The sequence below is a fragment of the Ammospiza caudacuta genome, chromosome 3 (genome assembly GCF_027887145.1).
Source record: "Ammospiza caudacuta isolate bAmmCau1 chromosome 3, bAmmCau1.pri, whole genome shotgun sequence".
Classification (NCBI taxonomy): domain Eukaryota; kingdom Metazoa; phylum Chordata; class Aves; order Passeriformes; family Passerellidae; genus Ammospiza; species Ammospiza caudacuta.
The window spans coordinates 69,491,184-69,515,496 of NC_080595.1; the positions used below are offsets into that span (position 1 = coordinate 69,491,184).

At 38.7% G+C, this 24,313-nt stretch overlaps 1 protein-coding gene across 1 annotated transcript in view; it reads right to left on the reverse strand.

The window, feature by feature from the left end:
* Positions 1-15,924, reverse strand: part of NT5DC1 (5'-nucleotidase domain containing 1) — a 137,377-nt gene extending 121,453 nt beyond the window's left edge. Inside the window, exons 1-6 of the mRNA XM_058801870.1 lie at positions 15,738-15,924; positions 13,767-13,858; positions 12,149-12,220; positions 10,478-10,584; positions 8,773-8,852; positions 5,023-5,104 (exon numbers count right to left, since the gene is read on the reverse strand). Of these exons, the coding sequence (XP_058657853.1) occupies positions 5,023-5,104; positions 8,773-8,852; positions 10,478-10,584; positions 12,149-12,220; positions 13,767-13,858; positions 15,738-15,830 (526 nt within the window). The 5' untranslated portion in view covers positions 15,831-15,924. The remainder of the gene's footprint in view (positions 1-5,022; positions 5,105-8,772; positions 8,853-10,477; positions 10,585-12,148; positions 12,221-13,766; positions 13,859-15,737) is intronic.
* Positions 15,925-24,313: the final 8,389 nt, after the last annotated feature.

Below are 24,313 nucleotides of genomic sequence, written 5' to 3' on the forward strand. Positions count from 1 at the left end.
TGCCCTGATTTTTTCCTGAAGAGTTCATTCCTTTAAAACACAATAATGTGAGGAATATATTTGACTTATTTGCTAAATTTATCAGATGATGGCAATAATTAGTCAGTAGACACAACCATATTTACCATACAAACATGTCTCACAAAAAGTTGTCATTTCATCAATTTGTTATGCTACTATGACAAGTTAGCTTAGGAATTATGAAACCTTAACAGTTTGATTACGCATTTCTTCCAGTGACAGTTGCCGTTCATATGCTTTAAAAGTATCACATACATCAAAACCTTATGAACCCTTAAATCTACTTTTTTCTTTTTAAACAAAAGCTTTTAATCACTTGCACAGGAAGTATGTAGGTCTACCTTTAAATTTTTTGTGATATTACCATTTCTTCATGAAAGCAGAACTTGCAGCTTGTTAGGTTGTGTACATTTGAAATGAACAATATCCTTAATACTTGATAATACACTGGAATTAATAAAAAAGCTAGGATACCTTTTGCTTGATGGTTGACCCATCATTAGCAAAACTATATAATATTTTGGAAACTGTAAAGACCTACAATGAAAGTAACTTTAAGAATTTTTTTTTCTTCCTCTTTTGAAATGCCGCTGGATAAGGAAACCTGTGGTTTAGGCTATAATTTAGTAAAATAAAAAAGGAACATTAGTTCAACAGTGTTTCCCAGTATTTAAACATAGCACATCCTGCTGCCCATCCATTTTACCAACTTGGAACTTTTGTTTCAGAAACAAATAGAGGGACTGGAAAATATGACTAGGCAGTAGGTTTCTGGTTCATTAGTTCACATATGAAATCTATGGCAAAGCACATGCTTGAAATTGTTGGAGATGCTTGGTGTTCAGCAGCTCAGGACCACATTGACCTGTGATTCCAATTAACTTAGAAGAAACTGGGCCCAAGCAGCATTCTCAAAAGCATAGTTCACTAACCCTTATGATCCATCCATCCATCCATCCATCCATCCATCCATCCATCCATCCATCCATCCATCCACTTTAAATCAGGTTTTGTGCTTTATGTCTTTGTTCCTCAAACACGTGGGACTTCAAGTAAGTCTACAGCTTGGAACCTCATGCCTGGTTTTTTAAGTCTTTTCACATTAAGTCTCAGATACTAAGTCACTAAGAAAGCAATTCTTAAAGGTGAAAAGCTAGAGATGATACAGCAAATTGTTGCAAAAGCACAACTTATACTTTGATATTAGCTTTGGATTTTCAGTTCAGAGGAGACCTTGAGAAGGTCTGTAAGATTTTTAAGTTTGTTTTTTAATATTTTCTCCACAAGATCAGCAATCTATCTAAAGATAAAGCCCATCCAAAACCACTATTTCTTCTGCATCTTGGATATTAAAGGAAAGAAAATCCAACATGAGATTCAAATGAAAACTTAAGAGCCTGTTATAGTACAAAATCACTTCCAAAGAAGTACTGAAATTTCTGAAGCCTTAAGTGATCAAAAACATGAAGCACCCAAACAATCCCTTCTGTATTTACTTGGAAAACACAGCAAATAAATGTAACAAATTTACTTTTCACTTGCTTCTTTGGTGCAGTTTCCACAATTAAGACAAATAAAGGTATCTAACTACTGCTACACTAACATTAGGAACTATTAATATTTTGCACAAGATTGGTTTTCCTTTGGGCAGAAAAGCATCTTTGCTTTTTGTTTCTTATATCTGAAGTTGCATATTAAAGATAAAACATACATATCACAGACATCTAGACTGGTTATGTTCTGCCAAGACCATAAACTTGTGATCAAAAACATGTATCCTAACAAGCCTTGTTATGGGCAATTTATGAAATCTGCTGTCATAGCAGCCATGACTTTTCACTTTCAAAATGACATATAATCTTATAAACTGATTGAAAATATTTCAAATATATAATTTTAACTATACAGTCACGGATGCTACAGTTTGTAGAAATGTTAGGAAAATTACAGGGAAAGGCAAGTCTTCGGGAGAGAAAGTAGCCTTTAAGATAAGAAATGTTAACAAAATTCTGCTTTAAGAAGTTATATTTGGCAACATTTCCCTAAAAAAGCCATTGATTTTTCTGTCCAAAAATTCATCAAATCTTTAAATTTTCACAAGGAAAAATTATACAGTATTTCAAGCTCTTACTAATCCTCTAAAGAGCATATTTTGATTCCATAATACATCCACATAGATTGATAGTGTAAAATACATTGTCCCATAATGTTTTCTTTAAAATTAATATGTTCTGCATTACTATCTATAAAACATCCACTAAATCCAATACATTCAAGGTAATGTTAATCACCTTACAGTCACAAACTATTCCAGCAATAATAAAAAAGTAATGAGAATAAAATGGATTCTCGAGTAATGTAATGCTTAGCTGGGATATCAATTGCAGAGAGCTCTCTTGCAGGTATTACTAGGTAAGAAATGACCACATTGCAAATATCTCTGTTCATTGCTATCTGACACCAAGCTTTTCTGACAGTATTGTTTCATAGATTTTTCCTTTCTTTTTCTATTTTTGAGTTATTTTTCACAATGGAATGTCTAAAGTAACACAAGACTATTTGGGAACCCACTTCCTTTTTCAAGCCTCAGTTCTTCACTTCTTTACAAGGAGAAGAGTGGGTTAATACCCTTTATCGAGCTGAGTCAGGACAATCATGCCTATCTGAAAGAGCCATCCAAAAAAAAATCATAGGGCAATTATCTAAGGCAATTACCATAGCTAAGACAATGAAAAGCAAAATCCATCAGACACCTGATTATGATCAAAAAAATCCTGTGAAAAAGAAAAGGGACGTAGAGACACAAGGGCATACTGACAACAAACCAAAGTGAACTGCAAACACTCGTTGGATTTCAAAAAATAAAGCGGTCAGTCGTTCTGCTCCGCCACTGACAATGGCACCGCGAGGACCGCGTTTCCAGCTGGGAACTTTGCGTCCCCTCAACTGACCATTGAACAAGCTTGCCTTTAAAATTTTACCTTGACTAACTGCTAATGGGCACTACTTTTCTCTGAAGGGTTAAAACTTCTACAAGACATGGAGTTAAGTCAAAAGACTGTAGTTTTCAGGCCAGATTCTGGGCTATGATAGAAACTGCGGCTTCATGGTATGTAGATATTGGGATCCAGGTTTGAGAGTTTCCTCAGGAAGTTATGCAAGATGTGAAACTGAGGAAAAAAAAATCACTTTTTCAGCAGTGATAAAAGATTAGTGCCCTTATTCTTGTATCACAGAAGGACCCAAAGCAAAAAGAGATGTTGCATAGGAGTATCACTGGTAAGTGATATAGGAAGAAAATATCTCTGGTTCTTCTGACTCCCTGTTCAGCGCTTTAGCTACTGGACTATGTTATTAAATGGAAAATAAAACCACTGTGAAACCTTTCAAAGCGACGCATGACACAGTATATCACTTTCTTGTATTACAATACTTGAGTAGTGCATATAATCTGTATTGTTTCACTTCTGATATCACTGCGCTTTATCTATAAAACTTTTTCCTCTCACTTACTACACTTTCCTGTATTTTTAACACTCTTATGCATGCATGTGCCTCTGACAGAAACTAGAAACGATGAAGTCATATCGCAAATGTTGCTAGCAGATTCCAGATTTACATATAGAAATAGGTAGCTGATTGATAGGTATAAACATATATGTCCAAGTGCACACACAAGCAGACACATATAAATAAAACTGAGCAATTACTTGTATGACTTCAAAGTTTAGGCTTTTTTTTGGATCTGATTAATTTCCAAAGAACACTTTTAAAAATGATGTTTTTTGTTGCATGATCCACACCTTTTAAAACAAATGAGCTGCCATGGTTTGAAGAAAAGAATTAACAAAAATTCTAAAGAAATTATTACAGTTGCCTAGTGTTGACTTTGCATCAGTGGAAAAGAAAGGATATATTTATTTTGTGTACAAATGAGTTCCCTGGGAAATTCATAATTACCAATCACACTCTAAGCTCCAACAGAAACACAGTAACAACAACAAACAACGCAGTTTGGTAATATCTTGCTGGTTTTTACCATTTGCATCCTGATATCTATTTCCATTTTTGCTTGGAATCTCTCTGAAACAATTTTGTCAATTACATTTGAAAGTAGTACAGCAAGGGGGACAGTTGTGAACAAAAAGTGAGTTTTAAGAAAGTCCAAACTACACCCTGTGTCTAGTGAATGTTGCATCAACCAAGGTAATTGTAATAGTAGTGCAGAATTCAGAACTGAGCTGCATACAAACATTTAAAAAGAAATAGTGTTAAAAATAATTTCAATTAACTGCATGCACAAGCAATGGTTAGCCTTTATTATCAACTTATTATTTTATATGCCTGAGAGTAACTTTGAAGTTAATGTCTGTGAAGGAAGGAAAATAATTTCTTGCTGAACAGTAAACAAGATGCTTTCCAACTCTAATTTATATTACACTATTACAAGGTTGGTTTTGGGTGTAGAAACACTGTTATTAAAAAATGGTCCTCTGCAAATGTTAGGAAGCTCAAAACCTCTCTATTGTGTCAATACTACATGAAGAATTCTAATCAAAACTAGAGCACTGAAGATAGCCATCAAATATTAATACTTGAATTTCTTTCCCCAATTCATTTTGGATTTTATATATCATTACAAGATCATAAGGAATGGATTCAAAACACAGTTCAAGGATGTCCACATTACCATATCAATCACAGTAAGAAACCCTTTGTCCTTCTAAATGGAGTTGAAATAGCAATAAAAATTGAAATATTGATTGAAACAGTACATCAGAAATGTTATTAAAGTTATCAAAGCAGTGAAATGAAACCGAAATAGGTAAGATAAAGATGTTTTATTCCAGAGAAAACATGTGTTTACTATACAACTATTTAGAAACTTGAAAAGTAAAAGATATGCTGAGTAGCCAACAGTGTACTTGCAAACATATTTGTTCCGGCAAGCACATGTAATATTTTCAGCTGTTATAGTGAGCCTTCAGTGAACCCACTTACCTTTAAAAGCTGATATTTTATAATTATGTTGGATAGCAGCCACCATGTCCTTCCAGAAGTCATATTTTTTCTGACTATCATGCTGTAAGTGTCAAAAGGAACATAGTCATTATATCAAGTATCAGCTATTACAAGCTTTCATATTGAAACAGTGACAGAAAAGCCATGAATTAAAAAAATTATATGGAGTAAGACAGTCTTAAGACAATAGGATTCAGGACATCAGGATTCAATAACTCCCAGATTAACAGTGGGTAATTGCAGACAAGTTATGTCCCTCTTAGAGGGTTATGATGGAAGGAGGAAGGGAAAAGGAGAAGGGCTGAATATCTGTGAGGAACTCTAAAACATTACAGCCGAAAGGGGCATCAGCTGTAACAGAACTTACAGAATGAGCATCCCATTCAACTGACATTTGGGAAAAAGAAATGCCCAGGGCTGCAGATGCTGAACTTAATTAGCATGTTGACATTATCAATATGCCTGGCATTCATATCACCTTCCACCTTAAGAACTGGCAAATCCCTTTGCTATAATTTAGAGGAAATGCCCTTCTGCCAAGAACCCTACCCCAAACATGGCATAAAATACTTATCCAGAAGCCTGACTGAGCAGCACTTCATGGCATTGTGCTCTGAAGACTGCCAAACCCTAGCTCTGGCAGGAGGACAGGGGAAGGTGATCCATGCTTGTGAACAGTCTCTTGCCATTCTTAGAAAGATTCCCAGGCACAGCAGAGCTCCAGTTGACCTCAGCTTCCCCTCCAGCCTCTCACATGGGAGAGGAAAACCTCAACCAGCTGAGCCCCACAGCACTCTCAAACACCACAAATTTTAGTAGTGATGAATGAAACAGATGCAATTACAGAGCTAGCCAGTATTACAGAGCAGAGGATTAGCTACAGAGCCCATAAGAGGTGCTCAGTTACACAGTAATTTGGCAGCAGTAAAGCAGGTGTTATAGTCTTTGAGTTTATCAGTCAAGGAAAGTATTTCTTTAATGATGTTAGAGGCCTTCCACATCTACATCAGGATAAATTTCAAGGCAACTGCTAGCAGTTTCAGGGCACTGCTGCCCTCTGTGTATCGATATCTGCACTGATACCTGAATAATGAGCCATTTTGTAAGCATTAATCATTTTGTAGAGAGGGAAACATTCAGAAACTGAAAAAAACTCCAAGCCCAAACCCTTATCAGTGCCAAACAAAAACCAAAACTATGTAGCTTATATATACCAAAGTAAGCTGCTATTTCAGTCCAAACCTGTCATGGAGGCTTCCAGAGAACAGTGTGCCTTTACTTTCACAATCAGCAAGTCACACAAACAAGGTCTTTTGTGCATAACTGACAAGCATAGTTTGTTTATCATCCATCAGCTCTACAGGTTAAGAGCAGGAAATACGGTGCTGTGGCTTTCAGAAGTTTTTTTTTAATCCATTCCTATAGCTAACTGCCACAGAAATACATAAAAGAGCTAATATAGAGAAAAGGTTTCATATGTCAGCTTCAGCTAGCCAAGGGTGTTAACCAAGGGTGATTATTCAAAGCTACGTACAGGAGATACTGGGGACCATCTATCTAGGGGCAATGCAAGTAGCCTAAGCTAGCACTCTTCTCAAGACAGAAAGATTCACCTGCCTTCTCCCCTCACACTCTATGTGGCTGACTTAGCCCTTAGTTCGGAGTTTTGGGTTTTTTTGATTGTTTCTCTTAAAAAAAAAAATCAGTGAACTGAACCAAAAGCTCCTTGGAGTGCTGTTCTGAGGACAGATGGATACTAGTTTAAAACTGGGTATACTTCCTTCAAAACATTTGAACTCAGAGGAGACTAAAATAACTTAAACTAATTTCTTGCAGATCTTCAGCCACTGCATACAAGATATAAAGGAGTACTGGCCAATTCCAAAAAGCACAGAAAACTGTATGCATGGCCATCCAGTACATCATGATTTTGGTGTGATTACAAAATGTTATTTTATTAGTTGAACCATCAAGACAAAGCATTGTTTTGTTTAGCTCATCAGTGTGAAGATCAAAGCCACTAGGAAGCTCCCATGCTTTGTCTGAAAACACGCAAGAGTTCTGGTTCTGGACACAGTAAAAACAGATAGATTTTTAACAGTGCAGGGTAGTCCAGCATCCAACTCATGTCCAAACCCATTTTGAACCCAAATGTAGTAATTCTTGCATCTGCTTCCAGTAGAAAGCTTTCCTGAATCCATAATGCTGTCTGGAAATGGTAAGAAAATATCACTTTGTAGGCAGCATTACAGAACAGGATACAGAAGGCTCTACTTTTAGAAATGAGGAAGAAGAAAATGTGATGCTTTCTAATCCTGAGGATGCAGCATTTTGCAGGCATAAGTTCTGGGCTGGTGAGACTGACCACCTCCTGCCATGCATCTTCCTCAAGGGGCTGATGATAACCTTCCAGGGAATTACTGTAACTCTCCTGCTGAAACAGGGCTGACATCCAATAAAATACTTGAGTACTGCTAGGAGATAAAGAGGTTGCATGACCCACTTCTCGTGGCTCTCCCGAGAAACAACACGGGTTTAATTCCCTCTGGCTGAACATGGCACTGATCCTGGGTCAGCGCTCCAGCCTGTGAACTGGTAACTGGATGTCAAAGCTTACTACAGATATGCTATGAGCTTTCTCTCTTCAAAAGTGACTTGTGCTGAGTCTAAATTAAATATAAACCCAATACAGGTGTCACAACTGCAACAGGTTTCTAAGCTGTGAACAGCTTAGGGGGAGGAGATTAATCAGGCAGAAAATTAAGAGTCTTACCGAGCACCTGTCCTGCATGCTTCCCTGATAAGCTAACTCTTCATGCAGCACTTGGACTTAGGCAGCAATCTACTCAGCATGCTATTTTGGAGTGAAGGCTAAAGCAGCAAGCCACCTAATATCCAATGAGACCCAGACACTCATCTCACAGCTTGGATTTTCACTCTGCAGACAAGGTTAAACCCTGACAATTTTCAGGCCTGCAGCACTTTGGCCAGAAGATTACCTCAGTACTCTTTTAACACCAACACAGTTACTCTATGAGAAGAACCCTCTCCTACCTCCAGCTGCATGCAAATTAAACATTCAAATCTTCTTTTACACAGCAAAACAATTATCACCAAATTACAAAAGCAGAATTTAGGACATTCTATCTACCTAAAATGCACTGAAAAAGGTTCAAGCAATTTTCCTTTCCACCTTAAGAATTTAATTTACTGTTTACCAGAGGGAAAAAAAATTAAAAGATACTATGCCAGAGGTGTATTTATATCTGTGTGCACAGATCAAGGTACTTAGGACAAAAACAAGCTTAAAAAAGGATGAAATGAAGCTTCATTCACTGTTTAACAACTTGCAAATTAGCAAATCATGAAATTCAGGAAACTTATACTATATTTATTTCAAGTACAATCGAGCATAATTAAAGGTGACTTTAAGAACTACATTGTGCATACCACAGGGTAAACTTGAGGAAACAGCACATTTCCATTAGTATCCTAGTTATTTGTGCCCTCTGGTGGAAGAACTTTTATTTTGAACATGCCATGTAGCTCACAATCATCTTCAGAGACAACTCTAATACAGTAAGTCCAACACAGAATAGTCCAAATGAGAAATAGACCTTGATGCTGTTCAATACCCAATTTGTATTCATTTAATAATGCATGCAAGAGATGTGGTGGTGGAAGAAAAAGATAATGCAATACATAACTTTCAAACAATCCAGTTCTTACCTGATCTAAGCTGTCCACAACTCTTGCACACAAGAGAGCTCCTGGCAGGTCAAAATAATTATCATACAAATAGTATTTAGCTGGAAAAAATAATTTAAAAAATATACTTTAAACACCCCTGTACTGTATGCTTTAATCACAAATAAAAATTACATTTAAGTAATATTATAAGCTCCTATTTGGATTTTACTGGTAATAAGCATTATCTGTTTCCCAATCTCCATTAACAAAGGCTAACTTGTGATTGTCATAAATGGCAACTAAGAGTTGTTTACCTATATGAAGGCAGTGAGATTTCAGTGAGATATTTTAAGATTCTAAAAGCCCAGGTGAAAGAAAATGGGGAGAAGCATGAGTTTTAATTCAGGACAGTATCTTTCAACTCCTCCAAAATATCTACTTCTCTAGCAGTGCAATAGAAGGAAAGTGTTTAAGAAGTTCACAGACATTTGGACAGGTCTGACACATCCATGTCCTCTGCACACACATGCTGTGGACAGCTCCTGGGCCCAAGGGGAAGCGTGCTCACATTATTACATCAGTCCCGAAAACAGAACTGGATCAGGAGGGTGCAACTGTCCCCTCAGACTATGGCCGTGCTCAACTAACTCTCTTCAAGAAGTGAAATTAACCAGTGATTTCTTTTCATGACCTTGTCTGTGCTGTCTCAGGTATACTCAAGAACAAGCCAGCAAAATGAGGATTAACATTCACAACAGAGACCAAGTGCGTGTTTCAGTGAAAAAGAAAAGCACATTTCCTATATAACCTCAGGAACGCTCTCTCTTCCTCTGTTTTGCAAAAGATTACCTGCAGTTTAGAATAAGTATTGCATTTGCAGTCAGCAAAATCTCAAGGAAAGTATCTCCATTACATAACAAAATGCACCTTAAGTGATCACGTCCTGTGTGTTACTCTCAACTGCGGAGATCAAACTAAAACAGAAACACAGAGCAAGAATGCAAACCTAGCCACAGCTCCTTCAAAGGACTCCTATCTTAAACACAGGAACTGCAAATGCCAGGGGAGAAGTTTTGTTTCTAGATTTGTTTTGTTCATTGCACCTGCACCTAGGCCTCCACTAATGGGACTGGTGGCAACAAGTCAACAATTAAGAAAAATTTAAGATATGTCCTGAATGAGACAGGATATCTGTAAGCAGGTATTGAGCAATTGTATTGTACATCACTGTTCCTCTTGGGTTCTGAGGTTCTATCTCCTTACCAAGACAATAATTTTTAGTAGTATTATTAGCATATTTATAATAACAACAGTTCACTTTAATTAAAAATTGTTCTCAACCCATGAGATTTACCATACTTTCTGATTCTCCTGTCCACTAGGCCTAGGCAGGGTGGGAGTGAATGAGCTTTGTGGTCCTCTGTTGCTGGCTTGGGTTAAATCATGACACTGGTTTCATCAGTGTACTTCATCAATAGCGTGTGTGCCCATCACTATAACCAAAACATGCCTACAATGTCAGCTCATTTGTCTTACAATAAAATAAATACCATGAAATAAATGTAAGGTGAATTCTAGTACTAAAAGTTAAAAAACATAAAAACCAAGTATTCCCCAATACATTTACCTGTTCCAGTAATTCCCAGTCCAAGTATTTTTACAAATCTGTGTTAAGAACTAACAGTACGAGGCACTGAAGGGACAGAGCAATTTCAAAGAAGAGGACATGCTAAAGTATAGCTACCTGTGCGTGAAACCATTCCACTGACTGTATTAAAATGCTTCCACTCCTTCCTTCCATATATCTCCAGGACCTCTTCGGATGTCATGCTCTTTGTACCATGGCTTGCCCTGTTCCATGCATTGTTTATTAAAAAAACAAACCAAAACAAAACAGAAGAGAGTTGAAAACACCCAAACTACAACTTGTGCAAAGTAACACACTGCAACTGAATTACAGTGCATGCAAGCTGATTAAAACTGATCTCTTTACAGCTTAGAAGTTTCCCAGGACCTACTAAGCTTTTATCATATACATTCCAGCTCTCAATAAAGGCCTTACTACACAAAGGTCTCGTTGGCTGGGGGCACAGCTACTGTGCCTCACCTGCTAACACAATCACTCTGTATTGCTCGAATGTTTTCAATTGTGTCAGGACACTCGCTATACTTGAGCTATCAACATACACTGCACAATAAAGCACAGTGCAGAAAGCCTATACATCATTCTGAAGCCCGGTAACATCACAGAATGCAGAACTATAGAAAAGACCTCGTTTGAGCCCTGCAAGCAGCTTTTTAATATATAAGTACACACTAGCCTTTTTAGGCATTAAAAATTAACTACTTGGACCATCAAATTGGGTCCCACTGAAGCAAATGCATGAGAGGCACTTTGAAGCAATGTCAAGAGAGGTAACCCTGTACCAACTCTTCCCTTTAATGAGGTATACCCTGTTATCTTGAATACTGCATTCAGTACTCCAAAATTCATGCTATTAAATGAATTTTAGGATACACAGCAATGACTCAAAAGTACTTCTTTCTTCTTTTAATGAGATCTGACTTTCCTTAGCATCTTCAAGCTCCTTCAGAGAGCTATCAGAAGAAAAAAAAAAAAGTAGAGTCTGTCTTGCATTCTAAATTACACAGATTTTCATTCTGGAATAAAATTAGGGAGAAATGGGACTAGGATTGATATATTTTAGATACATTTACTTTTCAGACTTTTGATTCCAAATAGCAGTCTTCTATATTAAAGAAAAAAAAAAAAAAAAAAAAAAAAAAAAGGAAGGCAAGAAAGAAGAAAAAGAAGAACTAAGAGCTTACTGAAAGTGACGACTGAAAGCAAACTAGTTTTTACGTGGAAACCCCCCAGAATTCTGAAAGTGAATGTATCAGCTTCTGTGGTTAATTTATCTCAGACTGTTTAAATTATAAGTTGTAAACTTGCAGAATTTTGAATGTCTACAGCACAAAGAAAATAGTCATTCCAGTCATTAGTATTAGTCAGTATTGCCCTCTAAGCCAGGTTACTCTCAATCCAAAGAAAAATTTTACCCAGGATTTTAGCAGAACTGGACAAAGAGTACATTGGTAGCCACCAAAAAAAATTAATTCACTTTCAAGATCAATGTGTCCTCAGCGTCTCAGATTTTATTAAAAATGAGATATTATCTACTACCAGCTAACATTAAAACATTACCAAAAGACTCCATATGTAACATTAAAAGAAACTAAGTACCACAATATCAAACAGTATTTAAACTTCTACATTTAATAAATGAATACATGCTGAAATAAGTATTTTAAATATTTATAAAATTGAGAGATAGCATTTAAGAAGGAGATAAAATGTTAGTGTATTTAACAATACAACTTATATTTAACTATATAGATTTATTGTCAATATTACCTTAAAACTGTTCCATCTTCTGCAAGTTTCAGGAAGTTTCCTTCTTCAATGTCCAACACCAAGCCTTTGCAACTAAGAATAAATTAATTTTAAGGAAGAAACAAAAAAAATAATGCTTTCAGAGGACTGTCTTCTTATCTAATAGTGATATGCAGTTATAGAAGTTATGGTGCTTCTGTAGCTATGATGCTACATGAAAGTGCATATTATTACAATGAGAACTAGATTTTCCTTACATAGCAAAATCCTACTAAACAAACCCAGTTCCATGTCCAGTAAATTTAGGAACTGTTATATAGATTGGCTGGAGGTTTCGGGTCTAAACATATAAAACTAAGAAATGTGATATTTAAATCACTTCCATTAAATAATTTTTTTTTGATAGCAATTCCTCTAGTTGTTACTTGACTGATTACACCAGTTATTACAGAAAAAAGGGGTGGAACATGAATCTAAATGAGGCAACTCAGTGAGCTAAGAACATATGAAGCAGAAGCATTGCCATGTTAGCCATCACAAACAGGGAGAAGAGTTGACAGCATTGGAGACACTTGGCAAGAGTTTCTAATTCTTCCTAATAAATCTTATCATCCAAATTTGCTTAGGTTCTTTGAAAAATTAATTCAGAGTTCAGCGGTTAGAATACAAATGAATAAATGAGACTGAGGAAGCAATGGCACCTTCATCCTCTATGAGGCCCCCAAAAGAAAAAACATATTCCATGAAGGCAGCAAGCAGATGCCAACCTTTCATGAATGACTTCTGGGCAAGAAGCAATGACACACTTGCTACCAGCACTGTGGACTTGCAGGTCCATGTTAATGAACCTCCTGCTTCAATAAGAGACCAAACCCAAGACACCTAGAGCTGAAAAAAGGATTTCTTGCATCATAGGCCTCAAAATATGATATAGATACACTGCTTGTCTCATGGAAGTTGAAATTAATCTCATTGGACATTGTCCAGTGAAATATTGAATGGTAAAGAACCATTACACAAGAATATGCACATTATTTGAAAAAAAAAATGTATGTGTATCTAATAGTTATTTGGCCTTCAAGTCTCCACCCCCATGGCCTAGATAATCTTATAAAGTAAAAATATCAAGATTCAAGTTAAGTTCCTGCTCAGAGACCACTGAGTTCAGAGCAGGAACTTGGGTTTCAGTCTTTTTCATCATGGCTTTGTGCCTGATGTGCCACCCAAGGGCTACTTCCTGGCAGGTCACCTTTCCGTGCCTGTTGGGATTAATCTAACTTACACAAACAAAACAGCATCTGTTGAGGTAAAAATGACTAAAATCTGATGGTTACTGTTGAATAGAATGTAGAAGACAAAGATGATACATAAAGTAAGAGAGTGAGACTAAAATGCTTGTGTCCATACAGCTGGAAGCACAGACAAAGCAAGCTTAGATGCTCAGCTCCCTCTCCAAAATACCCTGTTAGAAGTATCTCCTGACAAATACTTCTTAGAACAAGTATTTGAAACTGTAATTTTGGATTTATCCATTGCACTTGACAATCATAACATTAACTGCCTAATAAATGAAGCTGTTCTCTGAGCTTTGTAAAAAAGTTACAGTGTAAAGGAATGACATTATTTTCAATGTACTCACCAGAAGTCTAAGCTGTCTGGAGCTAGAGTCAGCAAATCTTCATCATATCCCTTCTCTGTTACCAGATACTGGGCAAAACTATCATATATTAGCTACAAATGAAAAAAAAAAAAAACATCGCATTTATTATATTAGTGAAGTGAGATCAAAGCCACTGCTTCCTTGGAGAGCGGCAAGATGCAAGTGTTAATGCTTCCTAAGTGAAATCAAACTATGGAGCTTGGGGCCCTGTCCCACTGCCTCCACTGGGAAATTGTGCCTGAGGTTATTTAGTCATGACTGGAACACATACAAGAGTTCTGGTGCAATGTGTTCACCATGACCCAGATTACAACATTCTACTTTACAGCCCCTGTGCTTCAAGGCTGTTGGGAAACCAAGATGATAAGTACTTAAAGGCTAGTCACTATTTCCCCCTCCCCAATCATCCTTTTTGCTTTATTTTTTTTTTTCAATTTAAAATGTTGTGGTTACTGACATTCAACAAGCAGCTTCTAAACCAGTAAACATTTACCCTTAGCGGCATTTTAAATCTATTTGAAGGAATTAAATTTGAAGAAAATAGGCCACTACTGAATAAACAGTTATTATTTCTATGTTCAAATGGCCTAGCACGACACTCAGCAATTTATTAATGTGCTGTGCGGGTAAAGTTTTACAGGAAGCTCTATGGAGATGCTGCCGTGTCCAAAAATAGTAACTGCTCTCTTTTTCTTGTAGTTCTTTCATTAAAGCTGTTCCCTGGCCTTTTTTCTTTAATTACAACAGATTCTCTTGGATTCAGTATGAATAACATCTGAGAAAGACAAATTATGGAAGACAACGCTGGAAAAGTAAGAACTAACTACATCTTCAGCTGCGCCTATGAACCTTTTAAAGCCTTCCAAAAGATAAGGAGGCATGCAATGGGCATGTGTCAGTCTGCCTCTGTCTCCTGTGAGAAGATGAATAGTGTACTAAGTTTAGTAAAAGTTTTGGGATTTTTTCTCCACTTTGCTCATTGGTTTGTTAGCATTTTTAAAAAACTCTTATAAGCGATTGTCTAATGTTTGCCTTCATCATACAGAATTTGTATCAGAAGGAACATGCTTGTGTATGGCAAGAATATGGAAAGTAAGCCCAGTGTTACACAGTTTCCACCTAAAAATTTAAGAGCTTATACACTTTATTGTTACTGTTGAATCTTCCTTTGTAAGCAAGACGCCTCTCCACTTAAGTTCACACATAGCTAAGGGAAGCAATGCACTTTTTCAGCACAGGATGCCTATTAATAAATGGGACAGCTCATAAACATTTGTTTCTATACCAAATTCTGAAATTATCTTGCAATTAGTGTGGGAGTCCTGTGAAGTGCAAAATGTACTGTAAGTGAATGGAGACAAAGAAAGGGGGAGAGTGAGACACCATGAGCATCCACGACACAAGATACCTCCAGAACAGTCCTGACATCAACAGAGAAGGACGAGTCAGTGTACGATTACTAGGGAGTTGAAAAACGAAAGTGACAAGGGCGGGAACGCACAGCACAGGCAGCAATTTCTCTTCCAAAGAGACCACAGGGCTAAGTCAGAGGTGCCTCTAAACTCGGCGTTTTATTACAAGCACCAGAAAGTTCGCAAAGGTCCAAAGCGCTGCGGGATCCTCACTCTGCAGCATCTCTGGATTTAGCGCGCGGGCTCTACCTTTTCCTCAGCGCCGCTACGGCCAGGAAAGCAGAACCATTTTCAAGGAACGAGACATGGCTGTCCCCTCGGCTCGGGCAGAGAGGCCTGCTGAGGAAGCGCCCGGCGAGAGATGCACTTGCGATTCTCTTATCCTCCGTGGGTGTCTGGGGTTCCGGGCCGGCCCCGGGCTCGTTGCCGCTGCCGCAGGGCTCCCGGGCCCGCTGCCTTCGGCGGGGCATGCGGCGGCAGCGGGCGGAGCGGGGCCCCTCCCGCGGCTCCCCGGCCGCGCCGCGCCGCCCGCACTCACCCGTGCGCTCTGCGGGAGGTGGTACCGGCAGAGCGTGTGGTCCAGGTCGAAGCCCACCACGTCGCACTCAGCCAGGGAAAAGTGCTGCTGCATCGCCGAGCCGCCGCCACCGCCGCAGGCGGGCGGAGGAGGAGGAGAAAGAGGCGGGAGGAGGAAGGAGCGCGGGCGGCGCTTCCTGCGGAGCCCAGCCGGGCAGAGCCGAGCGGGGCCCGCGGGACACCCTCGGCCCCCTGCGCTCCGCCCCGGCGGGGCCGCCCTCACCTGCGGCACAGCCCCTCGGCGAGCCCGGGGATGGAGGGGCGGGCGCACGGGGGATGGCCGGAGGCGTGTCCAAGCGCTCGAATTCGAAAAACACGCTTCCCGCCGCGGCGTTGTGCGCTCGGGAGCCGGCGTGGGAATGGAGGGCCCCGCTCGCCTGGCAGACCGCGAGTCCTCGGGGGGTGTGTGCTGGGACACGCTGAGTAGGGAGCAGCGGGGAACAGGAGACAGCCTTGGTTAGTGGCAGGACAGCCGGTGCCACACCGCAACCGGGGGAGATTAGCATATATAAAAGTAGAAAAACTCTACTTAATACTTCGTTCTGAGCCCTCAGCACGTTTGTGATGACACCAAGCTGTGTGGTGCAGCCGACTCGCTAGAGTGAAGGGATGTCATCCAGCGGTACCTTGAAAGGCTTGAGAGGTGGGACTGTGCGAACCTCGTGAAACTGAACCAAGTGCCCGGTCCTGCACCTGGGTCAGGACGATCCCAAGCACAAGCGCAGGCCAGGCAGTGAATGGGCAGAGAGCAGCCTTGAGTAGAAGGACTTGGGGGGTATTGGAGAAGCTGCTCAACATGACCCGGTAATGTGCACTTCCAGCCCAGAAAGTCAACTGTGTCCATCAAAAGAGATGTGGAGAGTAGGGGGAGGGAGGGGATTCTGCCCATCTACTCCTCTCCTGTTATGTCCAGCTCTGAGGCCTCTAGTATATGAAAGATGTGCACCTGCTGGAGCAAGTCCTGAGGAGGGTCATGAAGATAATGAAAGAACCAGAGCACCTCTCTAACAAAGACAGGCTGAGAGAGCTGGGGTTGTTCAGCCTGGAGAAGAGAAGGCTTCAGGAAGACCTTACAGCAGCCTTCCAGCACCTAAAGGAACTTACATGAAAGCTGGAGAGGGATTTTCTACAAAGGCATTTATGATAGGACAAGGGCTTTAAACTGAGGGTAGGTTTGGGTTAGACATAGGGAAGAAATTTTTTCCTATAAGGGTGGTGGGGGACTGGAACACGTTGCCCAAGGAAGTTGTGGATGCCCCATCCCATGAATAGTTGAAGGTTAGGTTGGATGGGGCCTCAGGCAGCCTGATCTAGTGGAAGGTTCATGGCAGGAGGGTTGGAACCAGATGATCTTAAAGGTCACTTCCAGGGCAAGCTGCTTTATGATTCTATGTATTAAAGTCCCTGCAGTGTATACTGTATGCAGTAAACCACATTATGCTGTGCATTTGGCTGTGGAAAACCCAAAATTTCATAGGTAATTCCATAGATACCTTTTAATTTATTGGAAGTTTTGGTAGTCAAACAAAAAAAATTATGAACAGTACAGTCTGTGTCCAGAATACATAAACAAATGAGATTTTGATAAGTAGTTGCTGAATAAATAATGCTGTAGTGCAATTAGAAAGAAAGTGCTGTCTGAAAGAAAGTACTACATTTGGAGAAAGGCAAACAACAGATGAGAATTTCATTGAGGTAGTCTTATTCTCAGTGGTTGAACTTGAATATAGCAAAGGCTGGACTCAGGATGCTAAAACAACTGGGCTTGAAGCCTTGTTTGAAGGACCTCCTTATTCTTCAATTCTTTCCTCTCAGTAGGTCAATGACACCATCAAAACTTTGTTTTGATTCACAAAACATAAAAAATTCTTATCGATTATAAATACATTTTCTTTTAAAATTCTTGTGTGGCTATAAATAGAATAGTATAAAGGATAATTGAATTGAGAGAAATTGTTAAAAAACATTTAATACAAGTCATCTTTTCCAGTGTTGCCTACCTTTGCACAGCTGTAAGGGCTGTGCTTTGTAGATGTTTAAGTTGGAGCTCATAATCATAGTAGCGTGTAGCAGAAACTGATTATATCAAATCATGATTTGATTTTTTGCAGGATCACTCAATGATACTTTGGTATTACAGAGAAAAACACTTTTGAAAATACATTCAAGTAGTAAATAGATACAATTTTCTTAATATATTAAGAGCTACAATGTACTTATATATTATGATTCAGTTTGCTTTGTTCAGGTAGACACACCTCTCACATGCATTTAAAAATTCCACTGAGAAGTTCAGTATCAGATTAGGAAATGAACTAGGAACATATATAGAAACTAGGAATAAAGTTCAAAAATGCTAGCAGTAGGGCAGGATGAGCATTTAAGGTGTCAGAGCAAGATAGAAATGGATTACATGTAATTTTACCAAAGCCCATTGTATGGCAGCAGCTTCTCTCAAGGGTTCTCAGAATCTCCCACAGACATTAATATGCTTTCTAATGCTGCTGTATATGTATATATATGCATACCATATAACATATACCCACACCTTACATTATATATGTATACACACCATAAATTATGTATAAATATTGATACATATATGCGCTTTGGACATATGTTAAAGAAATACATATATGCCTAAATACATTTAAAAAAATTTAACATGTGTGAAACCCGAGCATACAAAAAAGGCACATCCAGGACCTCACACACAACAGGGACAATAACTACCCAGATGATGCAGCAGCTGAAAAGAGAGCAAAAGACCATTTACGTTCCTAAAGCTGCTCACTTTAGAAAACACAGAGCAAATTCCTGTCCCACTGAAGTTGATGGCCACAGTTTTGATTGACTTCAGAGGGTCCAAAAGGTCACCCACAGTTAGTGTTTCATACTACTCTCATATAAAGTTTGTCTGCCTTGCAGATTTTATCAGTACAGCTATCTTATTTCAGTTACTTTTTTTTTTTTTTTCTGAAAAGGATTCAGGTAGCTTCCAAAATAGTGTTTAGGTTATGCCATTTTCTTGCTATGCCAGTAAAGCATTTTATACAAAAAACTCATCAAAAAAAAGCAACTTAACACACTGAAGTATTGAAACATCTGAATAGATACGGAAAATTATGTATTCATTGGTAGAATCATAGGATCTTCTGGGTTTAAAGATCACCTAGTCCAACCCTCTGGTGACTGTATTCACTGTCAACTGAATGTAATCTTGAACATCCAGATTTCGTGAATGCTGGACAATTATACTGATAGCAATGATAAGCTATCAGAGAATTTACAACACAATAGTACTAATCATACTCATCTTAAACCACTTTGTGTAGGGAACAATATTCACCCATGGAGGGATTCAGCAAGTTAAATTTCAGATACATGAAGCTGAAGATAAGATCAGAAAATTTGACAACAAGAAATAGAGAAAATATTAATGAAGAGAATTGGTCTTCAGTTCTGGGGAAAGAGAAGACAGAGTGTTATTCTCTCATTTATCTTCAATATTTGCAGCACAAGCCTGGTAATAACCTCAGGCATTTACTTTCTTGTTGTCATCTTATTGCAAAAGTTCCATACCTTCTGGGTGACATCTTACAGGCAGCTTCTCACAGCACTGACTCCTTCTTCTCTACAGCACAGCCAACAAAATTCAACTTGCTTCTCACCCACCTAAGCCACTCTTTTATAGCACTCATCCTCATTGGACACAGCTGTGGCCGGTTAAGGGCAGGCCTGTTCCTAATCTTTGATAATTAGCACAGCCGCAACTCCTCAGGGGTGAGACTACCTTCTGCACTATGTTTATTTTCTTATATTCTACCCCCCCTGCTTTCAGCACATATACACCACATTTTATTTCTTTTTCTTTTGTCTTAAAAGTGTTTTGTCTCTCAGTTTCTTCCTTTCAAATGAATTCTTTAAATATACTGATATCCCATTCTAGGGCCTTTCTCAGAGAGGAGCTGCCTTTGAAAATCCTCTGCAAAAACTGAAATACCTTAATGTGTTTACAGCACTTTTTCAGCACTGTCCTTCAGGTTTGATAGCACCATGAGATACTCAGAGATGTCCACATAACTGAAGTTGAACTGTTGGGCTATCAGGTCCTAACTGAATTTCTTTTAGGGTGCCCCATGCTTAATTTATGCATCACAATAATTTCTTTTATGTTGTAAATATGTGGTAATTGGCAAATTGGGAAAAATCACAAGTCCTGTCCTAGTAGGCGAAATGACTAACTGGTTACTCTGTACAGAGGTAGAATTGCTTGTGGTGTGGCACACCTGAAGACCAGCATCCCTCAGGCTGGGGCTGCAAGGCTGCCTGGAGGGACATTCCCTCTCCAGCCCTCAACCCCGGATGCACAGATCCCCATGGAGCCTGCAGGAGAGGGCAGTGCCTTCTGCACACCCTCAGCACCCTAATGTTTAGCAACCTGCAAGAAACATGTGAAGTGAGTGATTCAGTGGGTCAAAGCCTTTTAGAAATACAAAAAAAGGAGCATTTTGGTTTCCATCTGCTGCATCATGCCTGCTTTCCATGCAGAACAGGCTCCTAACACCATGAAGCTTTAAAGCGCAAGAGCTTACTAATGTAGCCTGGAGAGCAAAGGGGACACAACTGAGTGTGGTAACGTACACGAAGGCGTGAGAACTGTGTCCAAATCCTAGCTGTCACACAGAAGGTGCCGGCCTCTGAGCAGGACCAGCAGTGCAGCTCCTCGCTTTCTTTGTCCGTAAGGGGGCAGCAGTGCAATGCATTGGAGCATCCCTCGCAGTTAGCTGGGAATCGTCTGCCCTTGGTCTATTTCACTTCCCTTAAACTTCGTGTGCATTGTCCTAGGACTGTGTAGGTTGACTTTGTCCCAGCTATGAAGTTGCAGCCGTTTGTCTATTTTGGCAAGGGTTATAAGGGTTTTTTAATGTTTAATAAAAAGGGGAGGGAGTCTTATATTGTAACCGAAGAGTCTGTAATAGTGATATGTGAAAATAAGAATTTGAACAAATACAGGTTGTTTTCACTTTAGAAAAGGAACACCTTCTTATGCAGAAGTAAGGTCAGAACATTCTAGATTTTTCCCTGTTGATTTTTAAAAAACGTCTGCAAATACTTTTGGAGTAACATTAGTCAAACCAAAAAGTGTTGGGTTGGGGTTTTTTTAAAATAATATTTCATTTTAGCACCCTGGTAAGATATGTACTCAGGTTTGTACTTGATTTAGCTTTTAACCCATGCAGTTGTTCAGTGCACAGGTATAAGAATGCCTAACAGCCCAGCATCCCCACCCTGAAACATCCTATGATGCTTCAATGGGATTCTTCATGCATTTAAACATGATTGTTGGATTTGGTTCCGTGATTTTAAGTTTAGGACACTAAGAAGGAAACATTTGTTTAGGAATCATCACAGGAATAAACTCAGGATATACAGAAGTAGGGTATGACAGAGTGATACTTTGGGAGACATAGGTCTATTAACACTAATTTATTTTAGGGATAACCTTTGTCTCTGCAAGACAGTGAAATCTGTCAAGAATATATTTTCTTCAAAACAGTCTCTAGCACTTACTATTTCCTTAGCAGACTTTTAAAAGTTGAACGAAATACTAAATAATTTTCAAGGCATTCCTCTGTGGCACACAGGATGCCTTGTTACTAGGTAGAGAAGCTTGGCGAATTTACTTAAGTATTGATCAGGATTTAATGTTCGATTAAATTCAAGTGACTTCACAAGTTTTTCTGTTTATTTGGATTTTTAGCAGCCTTTTTATATGGTTCAAAATATGGACATATCAATTTTCTAGGGGAATTTCACACAAACAATAGTTCTGCTGGGATTAGGACATCTGATTACATGTGGCACCTCAGTACTATATTCCCTACATTCTATCTGACCAGCATAGAAATGAAAATCAGGATGCTAAAGAGACAAGATTCCCAAAACTAAACCCAGTACTTCATAAAAAGGTTAAACAGACAGTAATCCACTAGGTGCTCAGAGTCTCTCAAAAGCCTTCTTACTGTCCTTATCATCTCTCTCAAATCTTGTAATCTACCTCAGGCTGTTCCCACACAACATGAAAGAAGGAAATGAAAATCAATTTTTTTGTCAGAATGATTAATAACCAAGACTAATTGCTGGACCCTTAGTGGGTATATATTTTAAAACTCTGCATAGTTTTTTAAAGGTACTTTGAAAGATTTTTCTTTTTGACCTGGATGAATGTTACATTTAGTCAAAAGAAATTGCACTAGGAATATGGACTTTTGGGGAAGATATGCTTCCAAAACGCACTCTTTTGTATTTAATGGGGAGAGAACAGTGCAGTTTCTATGATCTATGGGACACTGTCTTATTTTTCCTATGTTTAGGATTTTTTCTTGTTCTTTTGGGCCTACTTGTATGTTTACAATGTGAAGTGTAAAATCCAGAAGATTACTCATTTTCAGTTCTCATTTTCCATTCATTCGTGGTGTATTCATGGACAGATAATATAAATTGCTTATGGCTTCAATTTCTTCATGGGTAAACCAGGAATATGTCTAATTCAGACATTCTGAAGATTTCTGAATTGTCCAAGTAGGTTACAGGCTTGCATTTCAAGCTTGACATTTGCTGGTTATTGCATAAAAAAAAATCTCATGTATTCCAATACGCATTCTGCACAAAAGAACAGAGCTATTGAACAGCCAGTGGGAAATGCCACAACTATAACACTGCAGACTTGCAGATAACAGAACTAGGAAAGGCCTATCAAGATCCCTGGGACAGGATTAATCCAACTACAGACACCCTTAGAAGTCAACTGTCTACTTCTTTAAAAGTACCCCTTTGAAAGAGCCACTGAGGCAATTTCTTCCAGCGTTTACTCGTCCTTACATGCAGAACAGAGAGTTTTCTCCCTCCCTTCATTTCAAAGCAAAGTCTCTGTTGCTCTAATGCATCTTTTTTTCTTGTGTTTTGTCCTATTCCTAGCAGATGTGAGAACCACATGCACCAGACTTCCATCTATTTGAAGGCTGCTACTATGTTTTCCCACAGACTCTTTTTGTTTAATTGTTTAAGTTCCTTTCTTAAGGGCTGAAGGGTTTTAAGCTGGCTTGTCTTTGATTCTCAATCTGGATCATGTTCATTCATCACTCCATTATCAAATTGGTCATTATCAAATTTTCTGGAATACAGGATCAAAAACTGAGCATGTTGCTCTAGTTTTGGTCTTACTATGACTGAGTACAGAAAAATTTAACACACTGTAACATAAGATAGAAATCTGTGCTTTCAAACTAACATGCGAGTTACTTAATTAATTACAATCCTTACCATGTTAGGATTTTCAAGACCAGATTTTATCCTATCACTATGATTAGCAGAAGTCAAATTTTTTCCTTATTTAACTATAAATCCTCTTTCTTAAGGAGCATTTGATCTTCTATTAAATACATATTTTCTTCTGTATGTGTTCATTGTTGATTATAATGAGAGTTATATTTCTTGGGGCTGCAAGAACAAAAAGATAATATTAATGCTTATAAATCTAAAATACAAGAGCTTATTTTGAATATAACTGGGATTTCATGTTTGCTGTTCTTCTTCTAGAAGATGCCTGGTAGTGGTCTGATGGAAGGATAAAAATAAGTATGCTGTATTTTGATAAGAAGGAGGTGATGTAGAGGAATATATACGAAACATCAAGAAAAGTCCGTCATGCTGATATAACTGTTGAAATATCTGTACTCTGTTTCTATGTGTGTCTGTGAAGCAGGTCAGAGCAATCTCCTCTGTTTTTGGGAAAACTGTATGTCTGCATTTAGATACCTTCATGTTCTTGACAGGGGGAGAGGCAATTCTGATAAGGTTTAATGCTGTAGAAGCAAAGACAAAGGAATATGTATTTGGGAAGCAATTTTCAGAGAAAGAAAGTGACAGAATTCTTCATCAGAAGTCCTTACTGAAAGTGTGTATCACCAAGGCTGGTGGCTTCCCATCCCCTTTCCCTGTGTTTATAAAGATCATGTCTTGGATGTTGGGTAATTTTCTTTGTACAGCATCTCATTGTACAGCTGTGCAAGACAAGCAGAAAGAAAAGAGGAGGCAGGAAACTATACAGAAATTTTTACATCTCTAGAGAGAAGAATATTGAAACAAAAGAAAAGGAAGAACAGTAAGAAAATACATATTTGCAAGACAAGTTGCATCAGTTTGTGCAACACATACCTGTCTGCTACTTCCTAACATAGTTTTGAAGCATATCCCAGCTTTAAAGCTTTCTTTCTGCCTATCCTTTACTTTTCATAGGGAAAATATGTAAGCGCACATCCTGAGGTTGCTGTGGGGCACCTTTCCTCTGGCTTATAAAGTGTCTTACCTTTAATGTTCTTTATACGACATCTCACTGTGAAGGGCAGATACAGCAGAAAGAAAGAAACAGGAAGTAGAAAACTATTTAGAAAACATACAAAGAGAGAGGAACACTTAGTCAGGAAGGTGGGTGGACCATGCGCAGGATTCATATAGTCATAGGAAGTGATTTCA